At 41.3% G+C, this 27,658-nt stretch overlaps 2 protein-coding genes across 2 annotated transcripts in view; both read right to left on the bottom strand.

Moving 5' to 3' along the window:
- Positions 1–26,406, bottom strand: part of LOC127230031 (liver carboxylesterase 1-like) — a 28,093-nt gene extending 1,687 nt beyond the window's left edge. Inside the window, 13 exon segments of the mRNA XM_051195159.1 lie at positions 1,047–1,119; positions 2,187–2,318; positions 7,150–7,297; positions 8,258–8,338; positions 10,058–10,198; positions 13,820–13,858; positions 15,695–15,799; positions 16,497–16,601; positions 17,912–18,065; positions 19,582–19,715; positions 22,503–22,647; positions 23,874–24,165; positions 26,316–26,406. Coding sequence (XP_051051116.1) covers positions 1,047–1,119; positions 2,187–2,318; positions 7,150–7,297; positions 8,258–8,338; positions 10,058–10,198; positions 13,820–13,858; positions 15,695–15,799; positions 16,497–16,601; positions 17,912–18,065; positions 19,582–19,715; positions 22,503–22,647; positions 23,874–24,165; positions 26,316–26,406 — 1,640 coding nt within the window.
- Positions 1–27,658, bottom strand: part of LOC127230009 (carboxylesterase 1D) — a 392,242-nt gene that overhangs the window by 341,392 nt on the left and 23,192 nt on the right. The window lies entirely within an intron of this gene.

The following is a 27,658-nucleotide window of genomic DNA, read 5'->3' on the forward strand; positions in this document are numbered from 1 at the left end:
CAGAATGCAAGAGCTACAGTGTCATCAAGGTTTCTACCTATTTTCAAATGAAGGTTTGGGAGGCCAGCAAGTGTGGGGGAGTTTTGAAGATCCTGCTAGCAAAACTGAGAGCATGATGTGTGACTGTGAGAATGAAGCTGATGTTGCTATGGAGATCCTAATAAATTAGGACAGGCAGGGCCAGGAACATTTGTCTAGGAAAGGTTCAGGCTGTAAGTACAGCCAGTCCCAGAGAGGTCTTGGAGGTGGAGACATCAAGACCATAGAGGAGAAGTTTTCAAGCCCATTATCTACCAACACTCTCCTGCTGGACACAGAGCTTCAGCCTTTGAGATTTTTCTCTTGTATTTTGGATTTGCTTTGGAACAATTCCTGCAAGCCACTTTCCTGTTCTTCCATGTGTGAAAGGAATGTGTGGACTTTGTCATTGTACCTTGGAACTGTTACTGTTTTGTTGCAAGGGAGACTCAAAACTAAGAGTTTCTGTAAGACTGAGGAAGTCATTGACTTGAACTTCTGATTAGTGTTGGAAATACTGAGATTGTGTGATGGATATGAACCTTTGAAAGTCACAGGTTATGATTTAGAGCTTAAATATTCCTTCCAAAACATTCATGCTGGTCTTAATTCCCATCTGATCATGTCATTAAAAGTTGATGGAAAATTTAAGGTCATCTGCCAGTTGGAGGAATTTGGCCATAGTGAACATGCCCACAAGGAGTATATTAGAACCTGGGCTCTATCCTTATATCTACTCTCTGATCAAGAGAGTCGATCTACCCTATTTCCCACCACGATGTTCTATATTGACACAAAACCACAGCCAAGTCCCCGAGAATCAAAATTGTTCTGTGAGCCGATTTTCACAATCCATCCTTTAAACTGAACTATCTAACAGACATTGCCAGGCCTACAAAACTAACTAACATGGGTCTTATTGTAAGAATGCTGTGATCATAGGAAAAAGAGGTTGGTCATTCAAACATTATAAAACACTTATTCCCAAAATCTATGAGCCATCACACCATATCTCCAACCTCACTCACCCATTCCGAGCAAAGTTGGCCCAGAATTTCATCACCATCTTGCTGAAGTTGATCTCCTCTTCTGAGGCACCCTCTGTGGAAGATAAAGGAAGATGCTTTAACTATGTAAGACTTTCTTTACAAGGTAGAGCAGCACCAGCACAGGGAGCCTCTAAGAAATACAGTCCTTTGTATGAGCACAATGCCCTCCTTGCAGCCAGTCTCTTCTGATCTCAGAAGCTAAGCGTGATCAGGCCTGGTTAGTACTTGAATGAGAGAAATGAAGAGTCTTGGCCCTTATCACATACTTATTGAGCACAAATCTAAGTTTTCTGAAGATCCTGCTCGATCAGGCCCACACTTAAGTTCAAATGACTTAATTCCATTAGCTGTATGCCTTCATCGTCCACATTCATCTGTCCAGCACTTTCTTCTTGGGGTACAATGGCAACATAATTAGTTACCTGACTTATCAGGTTGGTGGCTTTTAGAGTTTTTATCACTTTCTTATTCTCACACCTTTGCACAGACTCTGAAAATGATCAGAACTGCCAAGAAACCAAGGAGTCATACAGCTTGGGCATTCTCAGACAGTGATGCATTATAAGAGATCACTAGTTACATGCAGCTGCTGTGAAAGCCTCTCTTAAATATCACATAATTAAAGGTATATATAAATATGTTGTATTGTACATATATAAACTTGCCTTTTTTGGGGGGGGTTGGGGTGATAAACAGGAAATTCATTTTTTATTGGAGGTATATTGGGTGATTATAGGCTTCACTTTAAAAAAAAAAAAGATCATTATTGTTGCTCAATAGGCCTTGTTAAGGATAGCAAAATTTTTAAATTTCCTCCCATGATCCAATGTTCTCACAAGAGGAAAATCAAACCATGACATCCCTGACTTAAGCAAGGCCTACTTGCAACCCATCAGATCTTTTCATTTGTCACCTGTGACAAATTCAGAATGATTATGCCTGGGGACACATTAACACAATCTGCAGAAGCAGAAAGGCTGGGCACTGTTCCACAGCTGAGCCCTGTTACAGAGAGTCAGGAAAGCCAGTTTAGAAGGAAAAACTTCCTCAAGGTCATAAAGCCAAAACCCAAACACAGGCATCACATCACCAAGGGCACATCCAGAAAAGAGACATTACCTTTTAAAAACGGGGCTCCCCATACAGAGAAGAGATCATCACCATGGTCCCCTATCACAGTCTTGGGTCTCATGTCTGATACAAAGCTTGGACGATATTGAAATTCATACATGTAAGTGGGAGCTCCAGCATCTGAGGAGACATGGATTCATGCACAGTTCACATTTCCAGACACATACCTGGATGGTATCAAGGCCAGGCCCTGTGGTTGAGCACACTCTTCATGTATAGAGGAGATAGACTTCTTTAGAGCTACACAGCTGATTGACATGGAATTAGGATTTGAACCAGGTGTATATTGAATGAGCATATTAATGTATCCCTGATTGCAGTAAATATACAGGATTGGGCTGGAGAGATGGCTCAGCCACTAAAGACTAGGCTCACAGCCAAAAATAAATACATAGGATGTGTGTTAATGATGACATGGCTGCTCCTTGGTTCCAAGATAGTCTAGACTAGTCTTTCATCCAGACTGGCTTTGAGCATTCCCAGGGGTTTTCTCAGCTCTACAGAGCAGGCTGAAGAAAACCTGGACTGCCTCTCTGAAAATTATGCTGGTTAGATTTTAAAAATCTAGGCAGAATCTGGAGGTTTCAGATTTCCCATCCAGCCAAGTGCTTGGTGCAAGTGTAATATCATAACGTGAGAAAGTAATGGCAAAACAAAGTGTCAAGTCAAGATGACCTGGAGTCTCTCCCAACCTCTCTCCCATCTCCTCTGCCTTCCACACTCACCAACAAAGTCCTAGGTGTGAGTCAAGATGCCACTTTTCTTACAGTATCAATGGAGCCACCAATCCTTGCTCCTTATGATCTAGCCAGAAGCCCCAGCACAGGAGCCTCATAACTGTGCACTAGTCACAGTAGCACATGGGTGTTCACAGAGGAGGAACATTAGGAAGGGAAGGGTTGCATGTCAGCCTCGTGGAGAAATTTTACAACTTTGCCCCCATGGACATAGCAAGAGAATTGAAATTTGCAGAAAAGTAAAAAGCAAAGCAAAATTAAAATGTATAATTATATCACACTGAGAAGTTCCCAGTGTTTTATAGGTGTGTATAGATACACATACGTACATACATACATATACATATATATATATATATACACATATATATGTGTGTGTACAAACTTTTATACATTTATAATTCAGTTTTAGCATGTATGTCATAATATGCACATTTAAAATAATTTGGGGTATATTTAATAACTGTTGTCATTATTTCACATCATGATATATCGACTGACAGAAATTTTATGACATAAAAAGGATGAGGAGGAAAATCACCTTTCATACCTTCTCTTAGTGTAACCTTCGCAACCATGTGATTCTGAAATCCATTTATGGAACAGGTGCTGCAAAATAAGTAGAACTTGGTGGAAAGGGTTTGCTCTTGTCTCTGCCATATGGTAATTTTAGAAGGGAACTCAGACCCCAGCTATGCAGCAGAGATTTTGTGTGTGTTTGTGTGTGAATGAAAGAATGCATTTTACATAGTACATTGCCCAAGGTATTTTTATCACCTCTTGCTGAACCTCTGGTATTTTTAGACTTCTTATAATCACAATATTTGGAAGGAAATTAAGACACACATTCTGAGTAGTTACAAGTTGTAACAGTAAATAGAAGCAAAGACAATGAGGTGCTGTCACCAGTCTAAACATTTGAATAAGAGGACTTTAGAGGAAAGAAAACAGAAGGAGGACAGAACATTTATTTCAAGAGGCTGAGGCTGGAAATGCTCTGCTTCTGGGATAGATTCCCAGCATTAGGTCAGAAAGCACAGCAGCCTCCATGTGATTTTAGCCAAGACACAAAACAATCACAGCCTTAACAGTCAAAGAGAAGGGAGAACCCCAGGGGCATCAGTGCTAAGAGCTTCACAATCAGGGAAGTGCCAAACCCACCTCCAGTGTCTTAGAGGAAACCCCAGGGCTTGGGAGAGCAGCTGATCCAGGCAGTGTGCTGAAGCAAAGTAATCCAGCCTGGAGCACTGTGCTCAGGAAAGGGTCTTTCAGGGGTGAGGGGGGACAGAGCAGCTCCCCAGACAGAGCTGTGGGACTGGCTGCCTCTTGATGCACTCTACAGGAGTGACTAAAGCAGGTCTTTTAAACAAAAGCTCCAAGATTGTAATGAGTATTGTGAGACATCAAAGCCATTGGTGTGAAGCAGGACTCTCTAGAACTATAGTTGAAATGTGGGTACACTTTCATCCTGTATAGTGTGAAGGGTCAATAGAAATTAATTATACCAATGGTTATAGATGAGATAAATTAATCAATTAGACCTACAATAAGTTATGATGTCTGCCCAGATGATTTAAATCCTGATATCAGAATCATGAAGAAAGTGTGTGTTGAGGGACAGGGATGTAGAGCTCTTATACTTAATCAAAGTTGTATTTTTAATATCTTATTATAGATTATTAGATTATACTACAGGCTATCAAGATATCTTGGGTGATAAAGAACTTGAGACCAAGGTTGAAGACCTGAGTCCAGTTCTGAAGACCCTGTTTCTCAGCTGCAGGAATTTTCTAACGGAGTCTTTAGTATCTTTTATACACAGAATCTCATCACCATAAGGACACTGCCTTCTTCCTCTCCTGTTTGTGTCCCTCCTTAACTCCATCACTCATCTGTTGCTTTGGCTAAGACTTCAAGTACTGTGTTGAACAAGGAGAGAGAGGGGACATACTTGATTTGTTCCCTTTAGTGGAAATGCTTTGGATTTCTCTCTAGTTAGAATAATGTTGGCTGTGGCCTTGCTAAATACTGCCTTTATCATTTTAATATCTGTACCCTGTATCCCTATACTCTCCAGGACTATTATCATGAATTTTGTTTAAGGCCTTTTCTGCATCTAATGAGATGATCATGTGGTTTCTATCCTTTAATGTATTTATGTGGAGTATTAATGTTTTTTGATTTGTATATCAACATCTCAGCATCATGAGATACTGCTACAGACAAATATATTCACAAGAACTGGATAATGGAAAGAATTGTGTCATTTAAGGGGACTTACATGCACCCAGTATACTGGAAAGTGTTTAATATGATTAAAACCACCATCAGCGCCAATGATAAGTTCTGTTGAGTATATTAGGCTCTCCTGTCAATTTTCCTGTCAATAAGCAATTATGGTGAAGGAGGAGCATCTTGACTCTCTAATGTACAATTTTCTGACTTGGCTCCCTTGGGCTAAACAACCTTTATGACATTATCAATCTACTTGAATCCTCCACAGACTCTTTGAGACAACCATAGAATGAGAATAGCTGAGAGCTCTGGCTACTGAGGGTATGGCATCACCAAGACAATTTGAAATAGCTTGTACCAGACGTTTTGCTATCACAACACTTGGTGAACTTTAGATGATCCCATGGTCATTTGCACCCAGGTTAGTGGAGTAAGCAGTTCCCTTGGCCATCTAGCAGATGGCTGCTGTAACTTAGTGGTAAGGACACAAGACCTCTTAATGTAAATATCCTTCCTCTAGGTATAAGCAGGCTGCTCAGGCTTATTTGGTAATATGGCTGAGAGATGCTTGCCTGTGCTCTCTCTTCTGGCACTGAAACATCAGGCCTAATGTGAGACTTTGGAGTACTCTTCCCTTGCCAAATTCAGTCTTACAAACAGCGCTGTAGCAGAAATGTAGCACAATGTGACAATGTTTAGCAGCAGCAATGGCAGAAGCAGCAGAGCTATTGGCAGGCCACACTGCTAAAGCAGAAGCCGCTGAACATCTTGGGAACATCAGACCCAGGAAGATAGCCAATGGAACGAGAGACAACAGGAGATGGAAGGGAACCTAGATTGAAAGATATAGGTCATAAGGTGCTAGAAAAAAAGACTGCAGATCCTGGCTGACAGAGGTTTTTGCAAAGGCCTTGGAGTTCTTTAGGCCAAGGGTTTCAGACCCTGGGTCCAGTGCGAGAGCTGTGACACTGATCAGTATTGAGGGCTAAGGGACTTTTCACTCGTGGACTCACACAAGAGCCCCAATACTGGTTACTGTTTTAAAAAAGGGGGGGGAGTTTGGAGGGCTATATCCTACTGTTTTCTGCTTTTGCAGATGCTTCAGTGACAGCAGCAAAGGACTGGAGAATCCTGGCTTCCTGGGCCCACACAGGAGCTGAACTGTTTGCAGGACTAAGGACTGCATGTGTTTCATGTTGTTCCCCAACAGTGCTTAGTTGTAAGATGGGAGACTGCCCTCTGCTGTTGACGTCACCTGCCTACACCCACAGTCAAAGCAGCCAAACTTAAGAGCTGCCATATAGACCAGTGCTTGAAGAATTTCTTCTTGATTGATATCTGGACAGAGCAAAGCACCACCAACCAGGTAATTAATGACTAAAGCAGGTAAATAACTGCTCTAATAGGCCAAACAGAGACAGAAATAAGAAGAAATAGTCAATCTGAATAAATCAGTATGGAGTAAGGAGAATACATTAGTAATTAGAAGTTCCCATTAATGAAAACATCAGTTTACTACAATTTCATTGATAAACAGAATCACAAATTAAAGGGAAGAGTTTTTTCCAAATATATGTAAAATTCTTTTACTGAGAACATCATTATTCCAATGTTAAAATAGGACAGGGGCACTACAGGCAAATAAAATCATAGTCCAATATCCTTCATTATCATAGACATGAAAATTGTCAATAACGTTTTACCAAGCTATAAATATAGCTTGACAGACTGTCCACCAGGTTGGTCTCCAGATCATTTCCATGTCTCTGTAGAGTGTTTGCTGGGACCAAGTCCTTGATTATATTGTGAGCTGTTTTTCTAACAGAATCTTAGTTGCAGAAGCAATACTAAACCTGGCAGGCCATAGGGAACCTGCCTTTGAGAGCTGACCTGAGCGAATTTTATAACTGCTTATACTGAAAGCAGAGGTAGGAAAGCTGCTGGCGAATTCACATTCCTACTCCATTCTCAAGACTCACCTCTGTGACTACGGGCCACAATTACAGATGGGACACCGAACATGACATCTGCAATCAAGTCCAGGAACAGGTCCTTCTTCTTGTCAGGGTTGTCTATCCCTCCTAAATACTTCTCAGTAGCCACAGGAATCAGATTCTCAGAGACATTCTGAAATGAACCAGAAAGTGTCCACCTAACCTGCTGCAGTGGGACCTCTCCAGGTGGTTGTCATGGACCCATTGATCCTGAGCCACTTGAGTTCTGGGCCAAAGTCTCCTAGGTTAGGTGGTCAGTTGACAAGAGGGCAACTTTTGGAGGAGAGTATGGCCCAGGAATAGTAATATAAACTCTCTGGGTTTATTTGTTTATTCGTTTTTTAATAGATTTTACGTTGAATTTTGGAAGTTAGACATCTCAGCAATACCATTATTGTCACACTGGCTTCAACAGCAAAAGTCCATGTGACTGAAGCCACCTAATGGCTTAGGGATTTAACGGCCTTCTAGTGAGTGATTTTTCCAGCTCTATCCTGAAGGAAAGGTTCTTTTCTCTACACACTCACATACCTCTGGGTCTTTAAGGAAAAACCAATTTGCTATCTTCTCTTGGTCTCTGGGAAAAGGCACCTTTGTTATCCAATAAATTAAACTTAAAATAAAATATTTATGGGAAATGGAGTAAAAAAGATACAAGTCATAAGATTTGCAGCTACATAACTTCTCTTTATCTTTATGGGGCACCCAGGGACCTGCAGATGACAACAACCTATGTGCCAAAAAAGTAGAGAGGCCAAACTCTATAATCCCCAATGGTGTCACTTTCTGTGATACCTCTTCTTAGCATCCTACATAAGTCATATGCCACCGGTCCCTGACTCCATCCTATTTGATTTACTGAGGTATATATATATTTTTTCCAACAACTTGCCTGCAGTCACCAGCAGGGAAGGGTTGGGTTGCAAATAACAAATGTGAATTTCTTATGAGGATTTTGAAGTGGGAAAAGCAGAAATCTGGATCTGAGCCCCACATCTAAGCACTTTTCAAGCACTGGATATATGTGTGTTTCAAAGAAAATCACAGAGACTTCTTTCTCCCAGCCAGTTTCCAAGATTCCCTCAACTCTTACAAGAATGGGGTAGGCCTGCCGCAGAATGAAAGCGGCTCTCTTCTGGTCCAGTTTGTCTTCGGAGATTGGAAAGCTCAGAAACTGTTAAAGAAACGATTATGAACAGTCATGAATTATGGGGAAATGACAAGAATCAGAGCAGCCAAACGATCAAATCAATACAGATGGAAACTTCTTTACTGGATCTTAACAAGTGATCTCAAAAGTTCATGTTTGAGAAGAAAATGAATGAACAGTACTAAGGTGTGTGTGTATATAATATGTAAAATATTATATGCATCATATACAAACTGAATATATGAATGTATATTATTTACATGATTTATTTATATTAAATATACATTTGCATACAGTATTTATTATGTACTATAAATATAGTATATATTATATGTTCATCTATTATATACTATATATATTAATTTAGTATACATTTTACATATATACATATTAAAATATCTTCTTTGTAAGGTCTATATAGTCTATATACATCGGCTTATAGGTACTTCAATACAAAGTATGTACATATGTGTTTAAATATATATGTATATAACACATCCACAGCAGTCATCCAAATAGCAAATTAATATCTAGGTTAGAATAATATAAAAGTCATTGTTCAAGGCAGAGGACTCAAGCCCTTGCCAGCAGCCTCAGGTGACCGAGGAAGCTAAAGTTAGCCATGTGACTAGACAGTTTTATGATCCCCAAAGTTCTTCTCCAGAGAAGTTATAGAACTATTAGTATGTTTATAGCTTGTTCAAATCTCTGCAATCTGAGACTTGATATACTCTAGCATCTTATGTCAATGTCCTAGCATGACACCAACTTAGGTCCTTAGGACACTCAGTGGAAGGTATTCTATTTTTCAGCCTGAATTTGCCGACATGCAGATTGGCCCCTAAACCCTCTCTTTGAGAATTAAATAGCTTGAAGTTACCAGTCCTTTCTATGTCCCAAGAGTTAATAATATCTTTCCAGAATTACTTTCTCAAGACATGACAAAGACTTTGCTTGTGACCTTTGAAAACATTTGGAATGTAAACATCTGGGGAATATGATGCTTGATTTCTTTTGTACCTGCATGGAAGACAACAGACACACTTTGGTGAGAGTCTTATTTCAGCTTATAACTTCCAGTCCTGGTGAGAGTATGAACTGAATTCAATAGCCTTCTACCAGACTCACTATTCACATCAGTTCTTGAGCTCCCAGCCTTGAAAGCTCTCTAGGTATTGGGAGTCAGGAACCTGAACTCCGGTCATGCCTTTTCTTTTCTATATTTCAGCCACACTACTAAAAGTGAACTAAAAGTAGCCAATTGGATTGCTCTGTGTCTGACTTTATGGCATATTAAAAAGTCAATCCTGTTTGGGTTTCAGAACTAAATCAATGACGTGTCTCTGACTGTTGGCAACAGGGCACTTCAGAGCCCTTTGATTCATGGAGACCTGAGAGTTCAGCTCCAAGGTGGAAGCTGCTGAGCCCCAGCCTGACCCCTGCTCTCTAGCTCCTCCTCCTTTGTAAATGTCCTTTGTTGCTCCATCTGCACAGGAATTATCTTTGACCCTTCCAGGCTATGAATTTCAGGACTTCTTAAGGAAATTAGTCTTTGGGGACTGAAATTGCCAGAAAATAGTTGGGCTTCCTGGGTAATGTTGCCGTGCAAATACCCACTCATGACAATGAGGACATCTGTTCTGGTCTCAAAGAAAACTCAAGTAGAAAGATGGCATTTGAGCAGGAGGTTTCCCAGTGGCTGTGACTGAGGATACGCCTGTATAAGAGGCCATATGTTCTCACCATTGGAATGATCCAGCTAAACTCTTGCTTGTTGATGCCCACCATGTAGGGTACAGTGTTGAAACTCTTCTCAGCCAGAATCTCTTCTGGTGACTTTGGCAGGAGCACTCCATCAACCACAGTGGGCAAGAAGGGATAGCTCTGGGAAGATAGAAATGAAATGTCCAAGACTATTCTGCCCAGGCCAGAGTGAGATATATATACCACTCTTGTCAAAGATTAGGAAACATTGTAGAAGATGTGGCAGGAAGTATGTACTATTGGAAGACAGTATGAAGGCATGGGAAACCACCTTCTCTAGACAATAATTTTCATTAATACTTTGCAGACCCTATCAACAATAAGTTAAGGAAGTGGGTGATGCTGACAGGGTCCAGCTCTTTAACTCTCCATTATTGACTGTTAATAGACAATAGTGAGGAAGAGCCAATGTCTTATTGTATACAAACTGCTCAACCCACCAGGATCCAAGAGTTAACTCCAAACCCATGATCATACAGACAACCAAGAATGATCTAAGTGGGTTGCAAAATAAGAAGATAGTTATGAATGTAAGAGAGATTTGTGGAAAGAAAAGGATCTGGTTGCTTGTAGAGATGTTAGAGGCAAAAGTGGTTGATGTGTATCACATGCATGTACAGAATTCAAAATTGTTTAAAAACAAATTTAATTCATATGAATTTATTTTTGTTTGAAAATACCATAATGAGACTTAACACTGTGTATGCTAATGTGATAAAATTATAACTGCCCCAGCATACCATCCCTATCCCTACTTACCCCACATGCCTGGATCCAGCTTGAGGAAACCATGCTTAGCACCCACAGCTATAGAAGTCATAGACCTCATAGGAGAACCTACTACTGATGGTTCCCTAAATCACATAGTTTCTAAATGCATTCTGAACAGCTATCCATTTACACAAAGATAAGAATAGCTCTCACCCCTCATCAAAGCAGCTTCTTATTGCAGAAAACAAAGCCTACTGGAGTCTAATTGCCTGTCCCCATTCAGTATATCTACAAAACACCTATTCTGAGACTCAGTGAAAAGGAAGCAGGAAGATTAGAAGGACTGAAGGATCTCTCTCTCACTCTCTCTCTCTCTCTCTCTCTCTCTCTCTCTCTCTCTCTCTCTCACACACACACACACACACACACACATAGGCACTCGGAACATACACATGCACACGTGTGTGTATGTGTGTGTGTGTGTTTCTGTGTTGCACACAATATATAATACTTTTAGAAGATGAGATCAGAACTCAAGAAGAATTAGAGAGGAAAGGGTTTTGCATTGGGAGAGGGAAGGGTAGAGATGATATAAATACAGTATATTCATGTATAAACATCTAAATACCTATAAAAGGACATTTTAAGAGTCTCATGCTCTATTGATTGAGCTAGCCAGGCACTCCTATAAAAGGACATTTAAAAACCAGAAAATTACTGTTCTTAAAGTAAGCCCTAAATAGTCAAAATGGAACACACTTGTGAGCTTTTGAGCATGAGCAAGAAGACAAAGTATTTCTGCTCAGATCTCAGATGGAATCTGGGCACCACCTGCTTTACACTCACTGTGGGGATAACCAGAACACTGTCATGAGAAATGGTTTTAACTTCCAGAGATATTTTACTAAGTGAGTCTGCAAATCAGCACCCTCGATTACAGATGGGGATATGGTATATGATATCTACCTATGCATATCTTAATTTGTACTGTTAAAAAATGTAATTAGGCTTAAGAAAACAACACAAGGAGACCAAACTATATTTGATCCTGCATCTGAGAGATGCAGGTGGGGTTCAAACTCTCCTGCAATAAGTTGACAATGGAGACTAGGACCTATGAACAATTACTTCTGCCATAGTAAACTGTGCAATGCAGAGAAGCCATCATGGCAGCAGATGACAGAAGCAGCTTCTCTGAAGAAAAATAGTGCTGGCCACACACAGCAGTTGTGTGTACTCTCTGTTAACCAACATTTCTCAAACATTTGATAGGAAATGACCTCATGGGTAAAGTATCACTGTGATGGGCTATTTGTGAGATTTACAAATAGTTCTGATTTGGAGGGATGCTTAAGCATAGGATACAGGGAGGAATAAATTGTGTAGCATATTGTCTGTATAATTTCTGGAACATTTTTGGCACTCAGCAATGTTTTATAGGACCAACTCCATGGAGGGATTTCCCTCTTGAAGGTCAGGAGTTTAAGATGGTGGGTCTCTGTTTTTTGTAAGAGTAAGTCTGGTAACATCAGAGGACATGGAGATGAGAAGGGAAAACATTAAAAGTGATGGACACAGAGAGATAACCCAGGTGGAACTATATTCAAGAGAAGGTCCCCCAGGAGCAAATGTGGCACTATGAGCAATTAATTGCTATTATCCCCTGGGATTCTGTTCCCTGCACTGTGGTGCTGTGTGCATTGCCTGCTTGGGTGACAGAAGTCAGGGGCTTCCTTGCTTTGTTTTTCTCACACACCCACAGTAAGTCCTGTTCAGATATTCCCTCACAGTTTCCAGATACAAAACAATATATTGCAACCTCACTGCAATGCCCTGGCATATTATAGATATTATAAAAACCCAGTGCCTTATTGTCACACAGTGGCCTCCAAACTGGTTTTCCATGTCCCATCCTTCCCTATAATCTATAATTATGCTATGGTCAGAGACATTAGTAAACCCACTGATACTGCTCTCGTCATAGTACTCCAAACAGCTCCCCTCTTATTCTGAGCCATAGGCCAAGACTTTCACTGTCCAACCCAACTCATACTTCTACCCACCCAGTCTCAGGCCTGCTCATCCTTTATCGCTCCCTTCCCAAATGTGCTAGCCTTCTTCAGCACAGCCTCTCATCCTAGGATTACAAACAGCTGGTTTCTTTCCCTCTTTAGAGCTCCACCGAGAGGCCAACAACTGTTGAAGTCACCTCCTGACTTGATCACCTCAAACCAACATGCAACTCTCTGTCGCATACTGCTTGCACTTCAACTCCATCTATGGGAACACAAACTGTGTATGTAGTTTATTATTTTTTCTGATTGTGATGCCATGCTAGACATAAGAAAACAGGTCCTGTCTGTTGGGTTCTCATATCCCAGTCCTAAGTCACATCCTGCCACAGGGAAGTGCTTCCTACAACTCTTCTGAATGTTGGAAGAATCTCATTTCTTTCTCATGGGACCTCTCTGGGGAGTGCTGGGAGCCCTGTGAAGGAAGCAGAGGAGCTGGAACTATAGATGCTGCAGAACTAATCTCCAGCCCAGTGCCTGGAATAGGGAGAGAAGGAGGGAGGAGATGGAGGGCACTGTTGCATTTTTCTGGCTGGTGGGAAGGGTATGAGGTGCTCAGCACTGAGATCAAAGTCTATTCCTTCACAGTATGTCAGCCCTGTGTCCTTTCAGGAGACCTCTGCTCCCTCTTGATGGCTCCAGGCCTCCTTAGCCATCTCAGTATCCTGATAGTGGAAGGTTCTTGTGTATCCCACTCCTACAGGATCATTTTTAAAGCAAGAAATTTCTCTTAGAAGGGGTTAGATGACTCTGGGGGACACCAAGCTGCTGAGTGGGATGACTTGACTGTGAATCAGGCCATCCTGGCCCTGGTTCTCCTGACAATGTTACCCTCACAAGTAATTCCCCCTCTTTGGACCTTGGCAGTGCACACACAGATAATAGTACTAAAATCAAATGAGTATTATTCCTTAATTGTAAGACTTAGTACCTATAATTCGAAAGCAAAGGACTTTACCTCTCTGGGGTCTCCAAGAAAGTCAACAGAAGCAAATTTCTGTGGAAACAAAGGGAAAGAAATTGGGTAAGAAACTGTTTTGTCCAGAGCTGGTCTTTTGAGCTTGGGCTCAGAGGTATTATGTTCTTCCTCTCGATTCTTCTTGGCTAGGCCCAAGGTTAAGAGAACCTTCCACTAGGTCTGTGATGGTTAGCTTTAATTGTCAACTTGATACAACCTGGAACTACCTGTGAGGATTGTTTCAATTGGATGGAGTCTACACTGAGTTGGGATGTGGGTTTGACTGTTAGAAAGTGTCCTAAGAAATTTAATACGTGTAGAAAGATCCAAACTATGTATGGGGCACCATTCCCTAGGCAGGTCCTGTGTAAGATTGTATAACTGAACAAGAGGATGTGATGCTATGAGGTACTTGAATCACCTGCCATGTAGTCCACCTGAGTTTATTCTAAACCTGTGGTTTAAATTAAGGAAAATGCTTTTTAAGCAGATAGGATGTGACTCTGGAATGCTGAGAAAAGAAAAGAACAGAAAACTGAGTAATAGAGTTGGTTCATTCACAGGGATTTTCAGAACATCTGGATATAGCCATGGGTGCTACCTTTTGTTCCAGAACATTTCAATGCTGAAGTATTCTGTTACAATGCATTACTTTTTCTGCTCAAGGGATGCTGAAGAGTGTTGTCATCTGGGATCATTGCAACCCATGCTTTTCTTTATTGTAAAGATGACAGTGATTATATCAAGGCATTTCATTCTGCCTAACTGCCAGGTTCATTTGCATTGAAGAGTAGCCTCTACAATTCCTCCATTGTGCTTTGTAGTCCCACCATCCAGGAGTGTGCTGTATGTATGTGCACATTCATGCATACAAGTACATAATCACTGAAGTACTTCTACAAGATTCTAAAACTTGTAGCATGTTCTTGGGTATTGGGTTCTCTTGGTTTCTTCAAAGTCACCAGCTATTCCTGTGCAAGCTGAGTCCTCCTGTGTCATGTGGCAAGTGGCTAAAATAGTTTCCTTTATTCTGGGTATTAGAAAATAGCTTTCTCTTAATTTTATAGCACATTACCCAAGCCTGACAGTGAGCTCTGTGCCTGTACTGGCTCAATCCATGAACAAACAGAAATAGCACAGTGACAGGGAAATTCTCTGGCCTCTAGAGGAATCCTACAGAGCATTGTTTTGAAGGGCTGCGTGAAGGCACATAGATACAGGTTGGGTGGGAAATTAATAGAGGTGAGAAAGATTGAAAATAGAAGAATTAAACATTATAGATGATCTCTACTGGATTAATGAAATTTATTAATAGCATTAGTTATAAGGATGAATGGATAAATAGAAGATGGTTGGAGAAATACATTGTGTGAAGAATAGTTTTTGTCAATTTTACAAACCTAGAGTTACCTAAGATAGGAAACTCTCAATTGTAGAATTGCATCCATTAGACTGACCTGTGGGCATGTCTGTGGGAAATTTTCTTGATAAATGATTGATGTGAGAGGGCCTAGTCCATTGTGGGCCATACTTTCGGTGGACAGGTTGTTCTGGATTGTATGGGACACTTGCCTTAGAAGACTTACATTGTATGCCCTACCCATGCAGTTTGGTGATTATGTGTAAAAATATAACCTAAAATATACCCTAAAATGAGAATATCATTCTATTAAGTTTTGATAAAGTTGAGGGGTGTCATGTAATTTCTTAAAATGTTCTTACTGAGTAGTTTGACGTTTATTTATTTATTTCATGTTAAAAAGCAATGAGAAACAATTTACATCACAAGACTGACAATGTTCTGAGAGGGAATAGCTATTTCAGAAGACAGCTTTATGAGTCAAGCCTTGGGGACACAAGAATGGGTACACCTACCATTTTAATAGAGACCTCCAAGAGCTCATCCTCTGTCTTCTGGCGCAGGCAGTGAACCATGGCTGCTGAGGTGGTGGTTTTACAACCAGCAAGAAGAGCTACTTTCTGTAAGACATCAGGGGTCAAGAGCATATTCTGTCTCTCCCTCCGGGTAGACAGTGGCTTCTAGCCTATGTCTTTCTTCTAAAGATGGCAGAGGTTTGCTGAAAGTACTCTAAAAGAACAAGTATAGGGGCTGAGAACTAGAAATTAACTTCCATTACTGACTAGACTAGTGGTTAGAGCTGGTTACACAAGTATCTATGTCTCTGTTACCTTGTCCTGATAAAAATGGGCACAATGTCCATTCCCAGGACCACTAAAACGGATGAGAGATGTTCTCAAAGTAAAATCTTCTTAAGAAGTTATTGGAGATTAAAGGCTTAAAATCAAGAATTTCACTGTCTTGTTTTATGCTACACCTCTACCACTTGAAATGCCATTCAATTTTCTATGTTTCACTTTCCATCATCCACAGATGGGGATAGTGTTTAGATATTGCAAGCACAGGAAGTGATCATACCTTCCAAATGCTAAAATGTGTGCAGAATTGCTGGAGGTCTGGATAGCATCTCCAACAGGGAACCTTTAGTAAGTGTAGAACATGGCTTAGATGATGGGTATTAAACCAGCCCTTCATGTACATTCATTCATATTTCAGGCAGCCCTTGAGCACCTCAGCTGAATCTTGCAGCAAGAAAGACTGGTAAGGATCCAAGGTGGTAGATTGAAGGATATAGTAGCTGACCTGGGTGATACCTACCTTAGCTATAGGCCTAACATCTATCCCATACAGGCAAGGATTGAAGATGACACTGCTCTGAGAGATGGCCCTGTGGAAGAGGTTCTTGGCCAGTGGGGTCAACACCTGGCAGGGGACAGGAAAAGAGAGTTTGCACATAAAGAGACTCACTTTCTCATTAAGGCTCCACAGTCATGACAATTAACCTGGAGACCCAGTGATCTTGAACACAAAAGTATCCTACTTGTAGAGTCAACATGGAGCTACCTCCTCCAAAAGACTTTTAGCACAGTAAAGGCAGAGACCAAAACAAGAACTGAACCAAATGTACATGGCAAGAGCCTTTCTCTACAATCAAACTACTGCAAAGAAAAATTGCAATTTTTGTTCACAAATTCTGCTTCAGAATTATATTACTCAGAATTTAAGCCAAGAAAAGTGATCACAGAGGATCATAAAAATAAGTGTATTCAAGACATTCATAATTAAGATCATAGATAGGCCAAGTTTCTAATGTGATTGAGTACTTATTTTTATTGACGAATACTTTGCATTATGAAAAAAGACAATACTACAGAAGAGTGCTTCTCCTTTAAGGAAACACTTGTTGCCAAATAGCCCAGAATGAGCAAGAATTACTTCTTTAGTCAAAGATGACCTTGATCTTGCACCCTTTAAACCTCATCCTTTTGAGTGATAGGACTATAGGCATGCACTATCACCAAGCTTCTCAGAGTTTATCTTTTTTTTATCTCTACTTTTAAAAGTAGGAACATTTCTTTGACAAACAGAATATGAAATTAATGCAGTTGAAAATGCAGTGATTGGCCTGATTCTCTGTTTAATTCTGAGAGAGCCAATGTTGTCCTAGAAATCACCAGTGCCTTCCATAGTTTCCCTCAATTCCCCCCAGATCTATGTCCTACGTCCCACAATATAACTCAGTCCTGGAGACAGCCACCTTCACTTCTGGACATGGAAAAACCATCTGAAAACACACCTGCTTCTTCAGGGTGCCTGAGTCTCTTCATTGTGTAGACCCAGGCTGCTGGTTTCCTGAATTCCTTCCCTGTGTAGACCCAGGCTATAGCCAAACAATTACACTTTCACACTTCCTACTTGAACTTTATACCCAACACTTCTTGATAGAAATCAAGCCTAATGGTAGTATAATAACAATGAGAATTCAAATAAGTCAGAAGAGAAGTGGCATGGTGCTTGTTGTGGCCCATGACACAAAGTGGAGCTCTGTGCTCCCTAGGAGCTCAAGAAATTTAGTCTTTAGCCATTCACCATCTGATGCTGATAGATAGATAGAGTCAACCTGAATCCAAGTAATGACAGCAAAAGTGCCAAGGCCAGACTGTCTGTCCTGTAATAGAGCTCATCAGCAGACATCACATCTGGACATGAAGCCAGATATCAGGAACACTTACAAGAACAGAGACACTTTCACCTCCTGCTGACTCTCCAAAGATGGTCACAGAACCTGGGTTGCCCCCAAAGTTGACAATGTTGTCCTGGATCCAACGTAGTGCAGCTACCTGGTCCAAGTGACCCCAATTCCCCCGACTGTGTTCATCCCCTGTGCTATAAGACAATAGTGGGTAGAGTTAGCAATGCTGTACCTGTGTTCTAAGGGCTAGAGAGAGAAGGGTATTCTACATGAGTTTTCTGGAAAAAGGCCAGCTCCATATCACTAACAAGAGTGTTCACCTGCTGTTCATCCCTACATCAATATTCAGAGCAGAGCTCTATACTCACTGTCCAGAAACAAGGGTTTAAGATATACAGCTCATCTGAGAGGTAAACACATGAAACCTCCATCTACTTGGTTCTTACTGTACACCACAGGCCAATAGATAGAAACAGAATATAATGACAGATGGTGGAAAAATATGATGGGATAAAGAGAATACAATAGGAGGGCTGAGGACTGGTGCTTTAGATGTCATTGAGGCAATATAATTTACTGAATAAATCATATGAATGGGCCATGATAGTTCTTGTTGCCACCTTAACACAATCTAGAACCACTTGGGAGAGGGAACCTCAAATGTCTGTATCTGTGAGATTGTTGTGATTGATGATTTATGTAGGAGAGCCCAGTCCCCAATGGAAAGCACCATGCCTAGTTAGGTGGGTCTGGGCTACATAAGAAAGATGGTTGAGTTGAGAATGTAGAACATCAGCACCCCTCCTGGTTTCTATTTCAGTTCCTGCTTGATTTTCTGCTCTGACTTCCCTCTAGGATATGCTAGGACCTGGAAGCATAAGCCAAATAAAAGCTTTTTTTCCCCAAGTTTCTTTTGGTTAGTGTTTTGTCATAGCAACAGAAAGCAAATTAGGGCAAGTGTTTGTGCATGTGAAGAAGAGAACTGCAGTTAGGAAACACAATAGGTACAAAGGTCTCAGGATCACAGGAACAAAAGTGTAGCTGGCATGAGATGCAGTCAGAATGAGTGCTATGGGCCTTGGCAAGGACATCTGTATCATTATAAGTAACTGAGAAAGATTGTGTAGAAAAACAAAATTACTTAATCAGTGTCAGAGAATATTTTGGGCCTGTGTAGAACAGCTATAGCATTAAAATATTTATAACAATAGATGGTTGTAACAATATCAGTCTTGACTCATGAGCTTTAACTAGAGATGTAACAAGGGCTTGTACTGATCACTGGGGTTTACATATGGTTCTCCCACCAAGGATTCAGTGTAGGTTGCCTGGTCTATAATGTGCCAACATTTGGCAATGATAGGATTTGTGAAATTTGAGGTCAAGGGAAGGTTATTTGGTCACTGAAAAGGAACTAATGTAGTTTTCCTGTCACTTTGATTGTTACTGCAGTTAACAAGCTTTTATGAAAAGGAAAGACCATCCCCTACACACTTCCAGGCATCCTGACTCACTATGTAATCTACCTGTACGTTCAGATCCCTGTTTTATTTCTGTATCATGTACCATAGCTCACCTATGGCTCATTGATACAACTACACAATCTTGGACTCTCAACATCTAAAATCTATGCTATATAAATGACTTTGAACTCTACATAATTTCATAGTCTCACTCTTCTTGTTAATGTAATGAGATATTATGTATCACCTGAAGAATCCCCAGATGCCTAGGCGATACTGAATGACCACTACCACCACATTTTCATGAACAGCAAGGGGCAGTCCATCATAGGTTGATGCTCCATCTATCACCAGTCCACCTCCATGGATCCACACCATCACCTGGACAAAAACATAACCTCATAGGTCATAGGTAGAAGAATTGAAAAATGCAGAAATCATCTGGTTTAGCCACCTATATCTAGTCTGTGAATTAAGGACATCACCCAAATAAGTCAATGTCTAGAATGACTGCAATAGACAGTCACTCTCCTTTCCAACTATATCAGATCATCCTAAAATGCCTTAACACTCAATGTCCCCATCTTTCTCCTCATTTCCATTCTTCAGTGATTTCAAATTGAGAAAAACATCATGAGAACAGCAAGGACCAGGGATGTCATGTTCTCTCTCACAGTCCCATAACCTCATGCCTAGACTGTTCAGCCAACTGAACATATAAGAAAGAGGCAGCCCTCGGACTTCCACTTCATTTCATACCACTAAATTTTCAGTGGTCAGTTAATCTTCTCTGTTGAAAAGTAATTATCTGATGAGGAGAACACCAGCCTGATGGTACTGCCTCTACAGTACCTCCTCAACACACCGAATCCTCCCACCCTGCTAAGCCTAGCTCACTGCTACTCCCTCTGGGATGTCTTCAGTCCTTTGATAACATTATTTAAGAAACTGCTGTGTAACCAAAGACTGATATAACTTAAAGGTAAAAGTATGCGAAACTTTGCAGTGTGTGTGTTTGTGTGTGTGTGTGTGTGTGTCAACCTATAGAGAAGAGGAAAAATGAGTTTACAAAATCCTATATGTTTAAAAGAAATCATAACATATTATGAACCAAGAATCTCACCAAGCTGAAGAAATAACTTCTACATAGAGTAGAGAATAATTTCCATGTATCAGCTAAGGAATAAACATGTTTTGCCTGCCTGAATTCCACAGCTAGTAAGGTGTAGTAGCATGGCTTGGCCAAGTCCTGATGCCCAACACCATGCATGGAGCTCCCAATCCCTGCTGACTATGTTCCCAGGATAGTGAGTCAACAGTTGGAGCAGGACACAGACAAGATCCCAATTTAACTCTATACCCTATGGTTCTGGGACCTCTGTCTTAAGTAGAAGATCTCCTGCCTCTAGGATCCCAGAGCCCCTGCCCCCTGGTTCACACAACCAGGTTCTTTGTCAGCTTCAGTAGCAACTAAGTCAAGGCCATCTCATAATGAAAGATGGAGGAAAGGGCTGGTGAGCAATGGCACACTAGGCAGATTATGAAACTATGCTGATGAGATGTCAGGTCCTTCAAGACAGGCTGTGTGAGAATGCCATGTCCCTGCTTTCCCTGACTGCATTATGTCTGTGTTTGGGGCATTGAGTACAAAAGATATGGGTGAAGAAATCAGAGTTTGAGTGAAAGAACTTTTGTCCCCTCCTTTCTGTCCATTGAAAAACATAAGTAGGCCCTAATATTAGTCAAATTTCAAATTCAAAATGTCTTCTCCCTACTCCTGTCCATGGAGACTGACATGGAGTTGGCAATTGATTTGTTCCACCCCAGGGATTGCCTCTTTCCCAAAGCTTTTTGCCCAGCCACTGGCCTACAAATGACAGCTTTTCTATCTCAGGTCTCTTCATTTATGTGGGAAATGCTGATTCACTGTGTCATCAGCCTGTACCAAAGGCAGTTACTATGCCTACAATGATCTCCAATAAAACCAAGTATTATTGACAAAAGGCAGAAGAGGGTAATTCTAATTGCCCCCAGCTCCTCCCCTCACACCTTTATCACAGGCCATAGTAAGTTAACACAGCTACTATAGAGAAAGGTGACATTCCAGCTACCTTTGCCACTCCTTATGAAACAGCAGTTTTTTTGTTTGTTTTGTTTTTGTTTTAAAGGTCGAAAGACCTGTGCTGTTGCCCTGCCTACCCACTGTGTATCCTAGCTTCCTCCACCAGAATATCAGTTTCTCTCATGTAAACTATCACACAGAGTTTTTAAAAAAATTAAGGTTTTTTTTTTAATTAGCTTAAGTTGATTGAAATTACATTATAGCTGCCCAGATCATGTTCTTACTCTAGTAACTAACATTTGATAACATTTGCCTTGTTAGTGGGAGACAGCTTGGAAGAATATGATGTGCTATTTCAAATGCAAGGCAACCTCCAGCAGAGTCTGATGTACACATGCATTTGGACAGACTGGCAAGGAACCTTTGCTTTTCTGGTGGTTAACAGGTTTGTGAAAGGAGAAAAAATGGGAAAAAATAATGAAGTCTAAAACTCCAAAAGCCCAAATACAAAAGGAAAAATTCTTAAGCCTCTCTGAGTTCCCAAAAAATCAGCCCGACAGATGAGGCTAGACAAAGAACTAGGTGCATGACTAGAGGCCTGGAAACAGATAATATACCTCAACCCTGTCAACATTTCTCTGTCCTAAAGAAAATCAGATAGTTATCAGTTCATGGTTGTAAAAGTCCCTGGACCAGGAGATAATTAACAAACTTATTTCCTCTATAGTATCCTGCTTAATTGCATCCTGCCTGAAACATACAGTTATTGTTTCATCCTATGTAATCATGAAAGATTTGTAATCTCAAGACATCCAGTCCTTTGAACTTTACCTTTAAAAACAACCCACAGCCAAATAGCAGCATTCTGCTTGTTCCCAAAATGAAAGATCTGGGCTACAGCTTGTAATAAAAAGAAACCTTTTTTACATTCAGTGTGTCCCTTTCTCACTGGTGAATTTTTGGGGTCCAGTGATCTGGGCATAACAGTTTTGCTTCAGTCATGGACAGTGGTGTCCTTGCTCCCAGAAGCCCTCATCCCCTTCTACTGGCACAGAAGTGCCCGATGCGAGAACCTACAGGTCTGGACCAGTGGTTGCCATGCTTACCGGCAACCTGCTTCTCTTTGTCAAGTCAGCAGGAGTATAAATATTTAGGTAGAGACAGTCTTCAGAAAACTCCTGAGGAATGGTCTCCTTCCTGTTGGTGAAGAGCTCTGCAATCCTCTGTGCTGCCTCTGGGTCTTGGCAGCACCTGGGAAGGAGAGGGATCACTTGAGTTTCCACCAGATAGAGGCTGGGCATGTTGTCTGAGGCCCAACCTTGCACTAGGAGGTTTGAACTTGTTAATGAAGCTGGAATTCATGTATAAGAAGGGCTACTCTTCTTGGAGGAAACTCTGGATTCTCTAGTGCCTTCCAACTCTGCAGAGTGAGAAAACTTGATACCTTTCTCCTTCCCTGAGCCTTTGGATATCCTAGGCCTAGGCCTGTCTTGAATATGTCAACTCCTGCCTGGACTGAGGTCATGATTTAAGTCTCTTATTGTTCTTTATACAGTTGGTCACAGAGTGACATGGCACTCCATCAGGTAAACATCTTCTAATCCTTAGGACACTTTCATCAGCCAATGCTACTACTTCAAATGATAAACACAAACACAGGTCAGGAACTGTGCTTTATGAGTACACTTAGGAAAACTACATCGTTGTGATATGCTGAGTGACCTTGGGTAAATTATTTTCTCCACTGAGACTCAAAATGCTGGGTCCAGGAAAGAGTATTGATCTTAAGGGTCCTGATGCCCAGGCATGCTATGATTCTTCCCTTTTCATAGCCCAGCAATTACAATGGCTCCTCTGATAAGAAAGCTCAAAGGACCAGTGCAGAGTTAAACTGGTGGCAATTATGGAGTCCTTCAAGCATGTAAGCACTTACTCTTTATTAATAAAGGTCATTTAAGGTCTACATCAACCCCAGACATCCATTATTATTATCATTCATAGAATAAAACCAGAGGCACAACTGTAAGCAACTGCCCCATGATTACTCTGTCAGTATGTTGGTTCAAATGAGAATGCCCCCCATAGGTTCACACATTTGAATGCTTGGTACCCTGTTGCCAAAACTATTTGGGAAGGATTAGGAGATGTGGCCTTGTTGGGGGGTTGTTTCTCAGGAGGCAGGATTGAGGTTTCAAAAGCCCACAACATTCCCAATTAGATCCCCCAGCTCTGCCCTGTGGTTGTTGTTTGAAGATATGAGCATTCAGCACTATTCCTATTGGAGTGCTACCATGTTCACTGACTTGATGATCATGGACTTATCCTCAGAAACTATAAGATGCCAATAAACTATTTCCCCTACAATTGCCTTGGTCATGATGTTTACAAAGCAAATGGGGATGTGAGCAAAGACAGTTGGGAAGATATTGCTCATATTTACAAGGACAATGTCCCCAAATAGGGCCCCACTGGCTTACAAAGGAGGGTAGGAGGTGGCATTCTTCACAAAGTTCCAGGGCTCTGGAGGCTGTGGTGGAGCAAACCTCAGGGATCCAAGAGGAGGCTTGGCAAAGGGGACTCCCAGGAAGACAGCCACAGGCTGTGAGGATCCGTCTAAGCTGAAGTACTTCCCCAGGACTTTGCCATGAATGGTGTTCACCACAGGAGGTGAGGATGGGTGACCTGATGATGATGGGGAAATGAAGACAGATTAGAGGAGAAAGGTTGAATCTTTGTCCAGGCAGGCTTTTCCACTTTTAGGTATATATTCTTGAATAAGTCACCTCAACCCTTTGTCTATGGTTTTGTTGCATGTAAAATACATAAAGCATGAGCTGCATGCTAGATGAGACAATGAAGGAGGGTGACCATATCCTTGGGAGGCTGACTTCATAAGAAGGACCACAGACACTTAGTTCAGGTAAGAAAATGGTTGTAACTTTGGAGAGGGAAATACTGAAGTTAGAAGCAATGAGGGGAGGGTATTAAGCAAGACTAAGCATTAAGTGCAGAGGCCTGGAGATAACATAACACAGGACATTTCAGAGAAGACAAAATGGCTATGGATACCACCAGGTTTAGTTCAAAGATAGTAGACAATAGTCTTGTATTATTGGATGCACACGAGAACGGACATTGAATTCCTGACCAGAGGGCTGTATTTTGATAGAAAAATAAATAGAATAAAATTGCTATGGGAATAAGAACACAACAAGGGTTCTAGAACACCCATTTCATAGCTTTAAGCATGATCATCCAGAGGGAGAAAGATGAGGTATCAGGCCTTTGCCTACACATTCATTCCATTCTTGCTCAGCAAGTCCTTCCTTATCTCCTCCTTAAATTCTCATTTGTCTTCATCTACCCATGGAAGATCTATAACTTAGGATGTTTTGATTTGTGATACTTTCCCTTCAAGTTCAATAGAATAAGCTTGTCATAATTTTGGAAGCATCTGTTATCAAGACTATCCAATAATGCTTAAACTCTTTAGAAAACCATACTATAAAATCATGTCCATTCATTGGTTTACTAAGAGAGAAAAATCCACTCTTGTTCCCTTTGCTTCTAGGTCATCATTCACACTGAGATATCTTTCCTGAGAAGCATGCTTGTTAAAATGTCCATGTGTAGCAGAACTGTTATTTTGTGTGAATTCCCAGAGTCTATACTAGAATGGACTGTTCTTTAACTGGGGAAATCAGTTATGCAGAAATCTGCAGATGTACTTGTGGAATGATAAAAAGCAGACTTGATCCATGACTAGATATGGGCTCTAAAGAGAAAGAAAACAGAACAACTGAGTGTAGTGAGGTAGTCCTTCTGTAGCACTGACCACGCCCATTGGGGGGTGGAGCGATGGGGCGGAGGTGACCTGAGGAAGGAGGTCGGAGGGGGCCAGGAAGGCGCTCTCGGCGTGACTCGGACAGGAGAGGATCGGGTTGAATTTCCTGGTGTTCATCTGTCTAGGTTGTAAGTTATTTCTCCCTGATTAAACATCTATTCGGCCTATTTGTTTATCCTGATCCTTATTTACCGCAATAACTGAGTGCTGCTGGCTCCCTATAAAATAGGTGCATTTGGAGGATCTCTGAGCATGAAGGTGCAGCCAGACATGAAAGTCAATGCTAGGAGGTCAGTGAGGTGGAGTTCACTACCTGAACATGACAATACACATTATGGATTTATATGCTGTAGGAAGCAAATGTGAAGCTCAGGGACAGCTGGGTCTGAGTGAGAACAAAGCCAGGTAGAAGAGAGGAAGAGTTCTAAGGAGAAGAAGAAACCAAATCGGAACCACTAAGGGAAGCCTATGCTAACTCAATGAGTATTTTCTACCCAAATGAAGTAGGAAGGATCTAGGTTGCTCTGGATAGAAGATAGGATGGAAATATAAACAGAAATATAGCTGTTGTTTAAATAATATGGGATGTACACATATTGATCACCTACAGTATACTACAAGTACACAGCTATGCTCCTTTTAAAAAGTCTTGCTAAGTAGGAGGTATCAAGGTCATATTAAAGATGGAGAAACAGGGGTTGCAAGAGGACTGGATGAACTTCCTGTAGATGAAATTTAGGTGGTCATTGTGAGGTGCACGGACAATCAGCAGCATAGACATGTTCTACTCCAAACTTGAACACTGTTTCACACTGCCTCATTCTCTGTCCCAGATTCTCACAGTGTCACATAGCCAAACAGAAGGGAAGTCTAGAAATTTCAACAAGGCTAAGACCATTACTGGGGAAACACTGCTGTATATTCTGGAGATAGAGAAGGAGTGAGGCTTTTTTCCAGGAGGCCTTGGGTGTGTGCATTCCCCTGAAAGCCTCAATCTCCATTCTTCAAGTGGCTCAGATGGGTAGTGAGGTCCCGTGTTGTACCCTTGTTCTATCCATAAATCTGTTTCCTATACCTGTTGCTTGGACTACTGAGGCCCTGTACATCTGGGAAAAACTTTCATCACTAGGGTCCAACAACTTTGGAACCTTACCCCAGCCACCCATTATCTGAGTCCCTTAGCCTGTGCCTCCACTAACCCATCTTTATCATATAAACTTAGGTACAATTAAAATAGACACAGTTTGTAAATCCTCAAATCCCCTGAAACTGCTCCAGCTACTCAAAGTCACACCACTTTCCCTGCCTCCTCTCTTCTTTATCCCACAAACTACAACAAAGACCCTTCCCAGAGCTTCTATTCTGTCTCAGCATTAAGACTGATCCCAGGCCCTCCTCCTGTATGTTGCTTCACTGATGTACCCCTGTTCAGGGAACTGTCAAAAATCATCTTTTCAAATGCAGGTCTTTGATGATTTTACATGTTAAAAATTCTTTAGCCATACTCTATTTTAAATCCCTGTTTTTTATACCTCCTCTAGACTAACCAGCTACAAACACAATTACACATTTCACCTCCACTGCAGCCCAGTGGAGAAGGAGATGCCACTGAGAAATTAAGATCCTCACTCAAAGGACACAAATCCAGGCCACTGTGCTGAGATTCACTCACACTTTGTCTCCATGTCCACGGGCAAACTGTGCTAAGAAATGGGACCTGATTTTCATTTCCCTGTATGAGCCTGCACTCAACAGGGCCCAGGACAAAGAATGTCAAATATGGACCAGGAAGTACTCACCCTGAGTTAGGCAAGCAGTGAAAGAAAACAGGACCAAAGCACAGACCCACATCGTGGAAGGACAATACCTCCCTCCTAGGTGCAGTGAGGTGCTTGGTGTTTGGAGCTGGTCCCATCTCACAGCTATATACCAACCCCCTGAAATCCTGCCCCCTCTGCCAATTTGCATAAGATAACCAGAAGAAAATTCCCTGCCAAGAGCTCTCTGGGTGTCTAGTGGGATATCTAAGCCACACCCTCCTACTCTGTACTCTCTATTTGCACAGTCATTGCCCAACTCTCAGATAACAGAGGCTCATAAACTAACCCAAGGACTTCTTACAAAATACTTGTCCCTATGCCAGTGAAACTTCAGTTTTCTGTGAGCCTCCCAAAGGCATAGACTAGCATAGCAGGCAGGTGCCTTCAGTAGGGGAAGCTTTGATCTGGCATCCCCCAAAAAGGATGGAAGATTTCAGAACAACTCAAGGCCTCTAAGCATGTCAGCTTCAAGATTTGGGCACATCTCTCAGCATCCTGGGGTCTGTGCTTCCTCGAGTTCTAAGACCATATTTGGAACCAACCTTACTTATGCTTTATGCAGTGTCCCCCTAATGTCTAAATACTGCCTTTGCAATAC

Source organism: Phodopus roborovskii, unplaced genomic scaffold (assembly GCF_943737965.1).
Source record: "Phodopus roborovskii unplaced genomic scaffold, PHOROB, whole genome shotgun sequence".
NCBI classification, from domain to species: domain Eukaryota; kingdom Metazoa; phylum Chordata; class Mammalia; order Rodentia; family Cricetidae; genus Phodopus; species Phodopus roborovskii.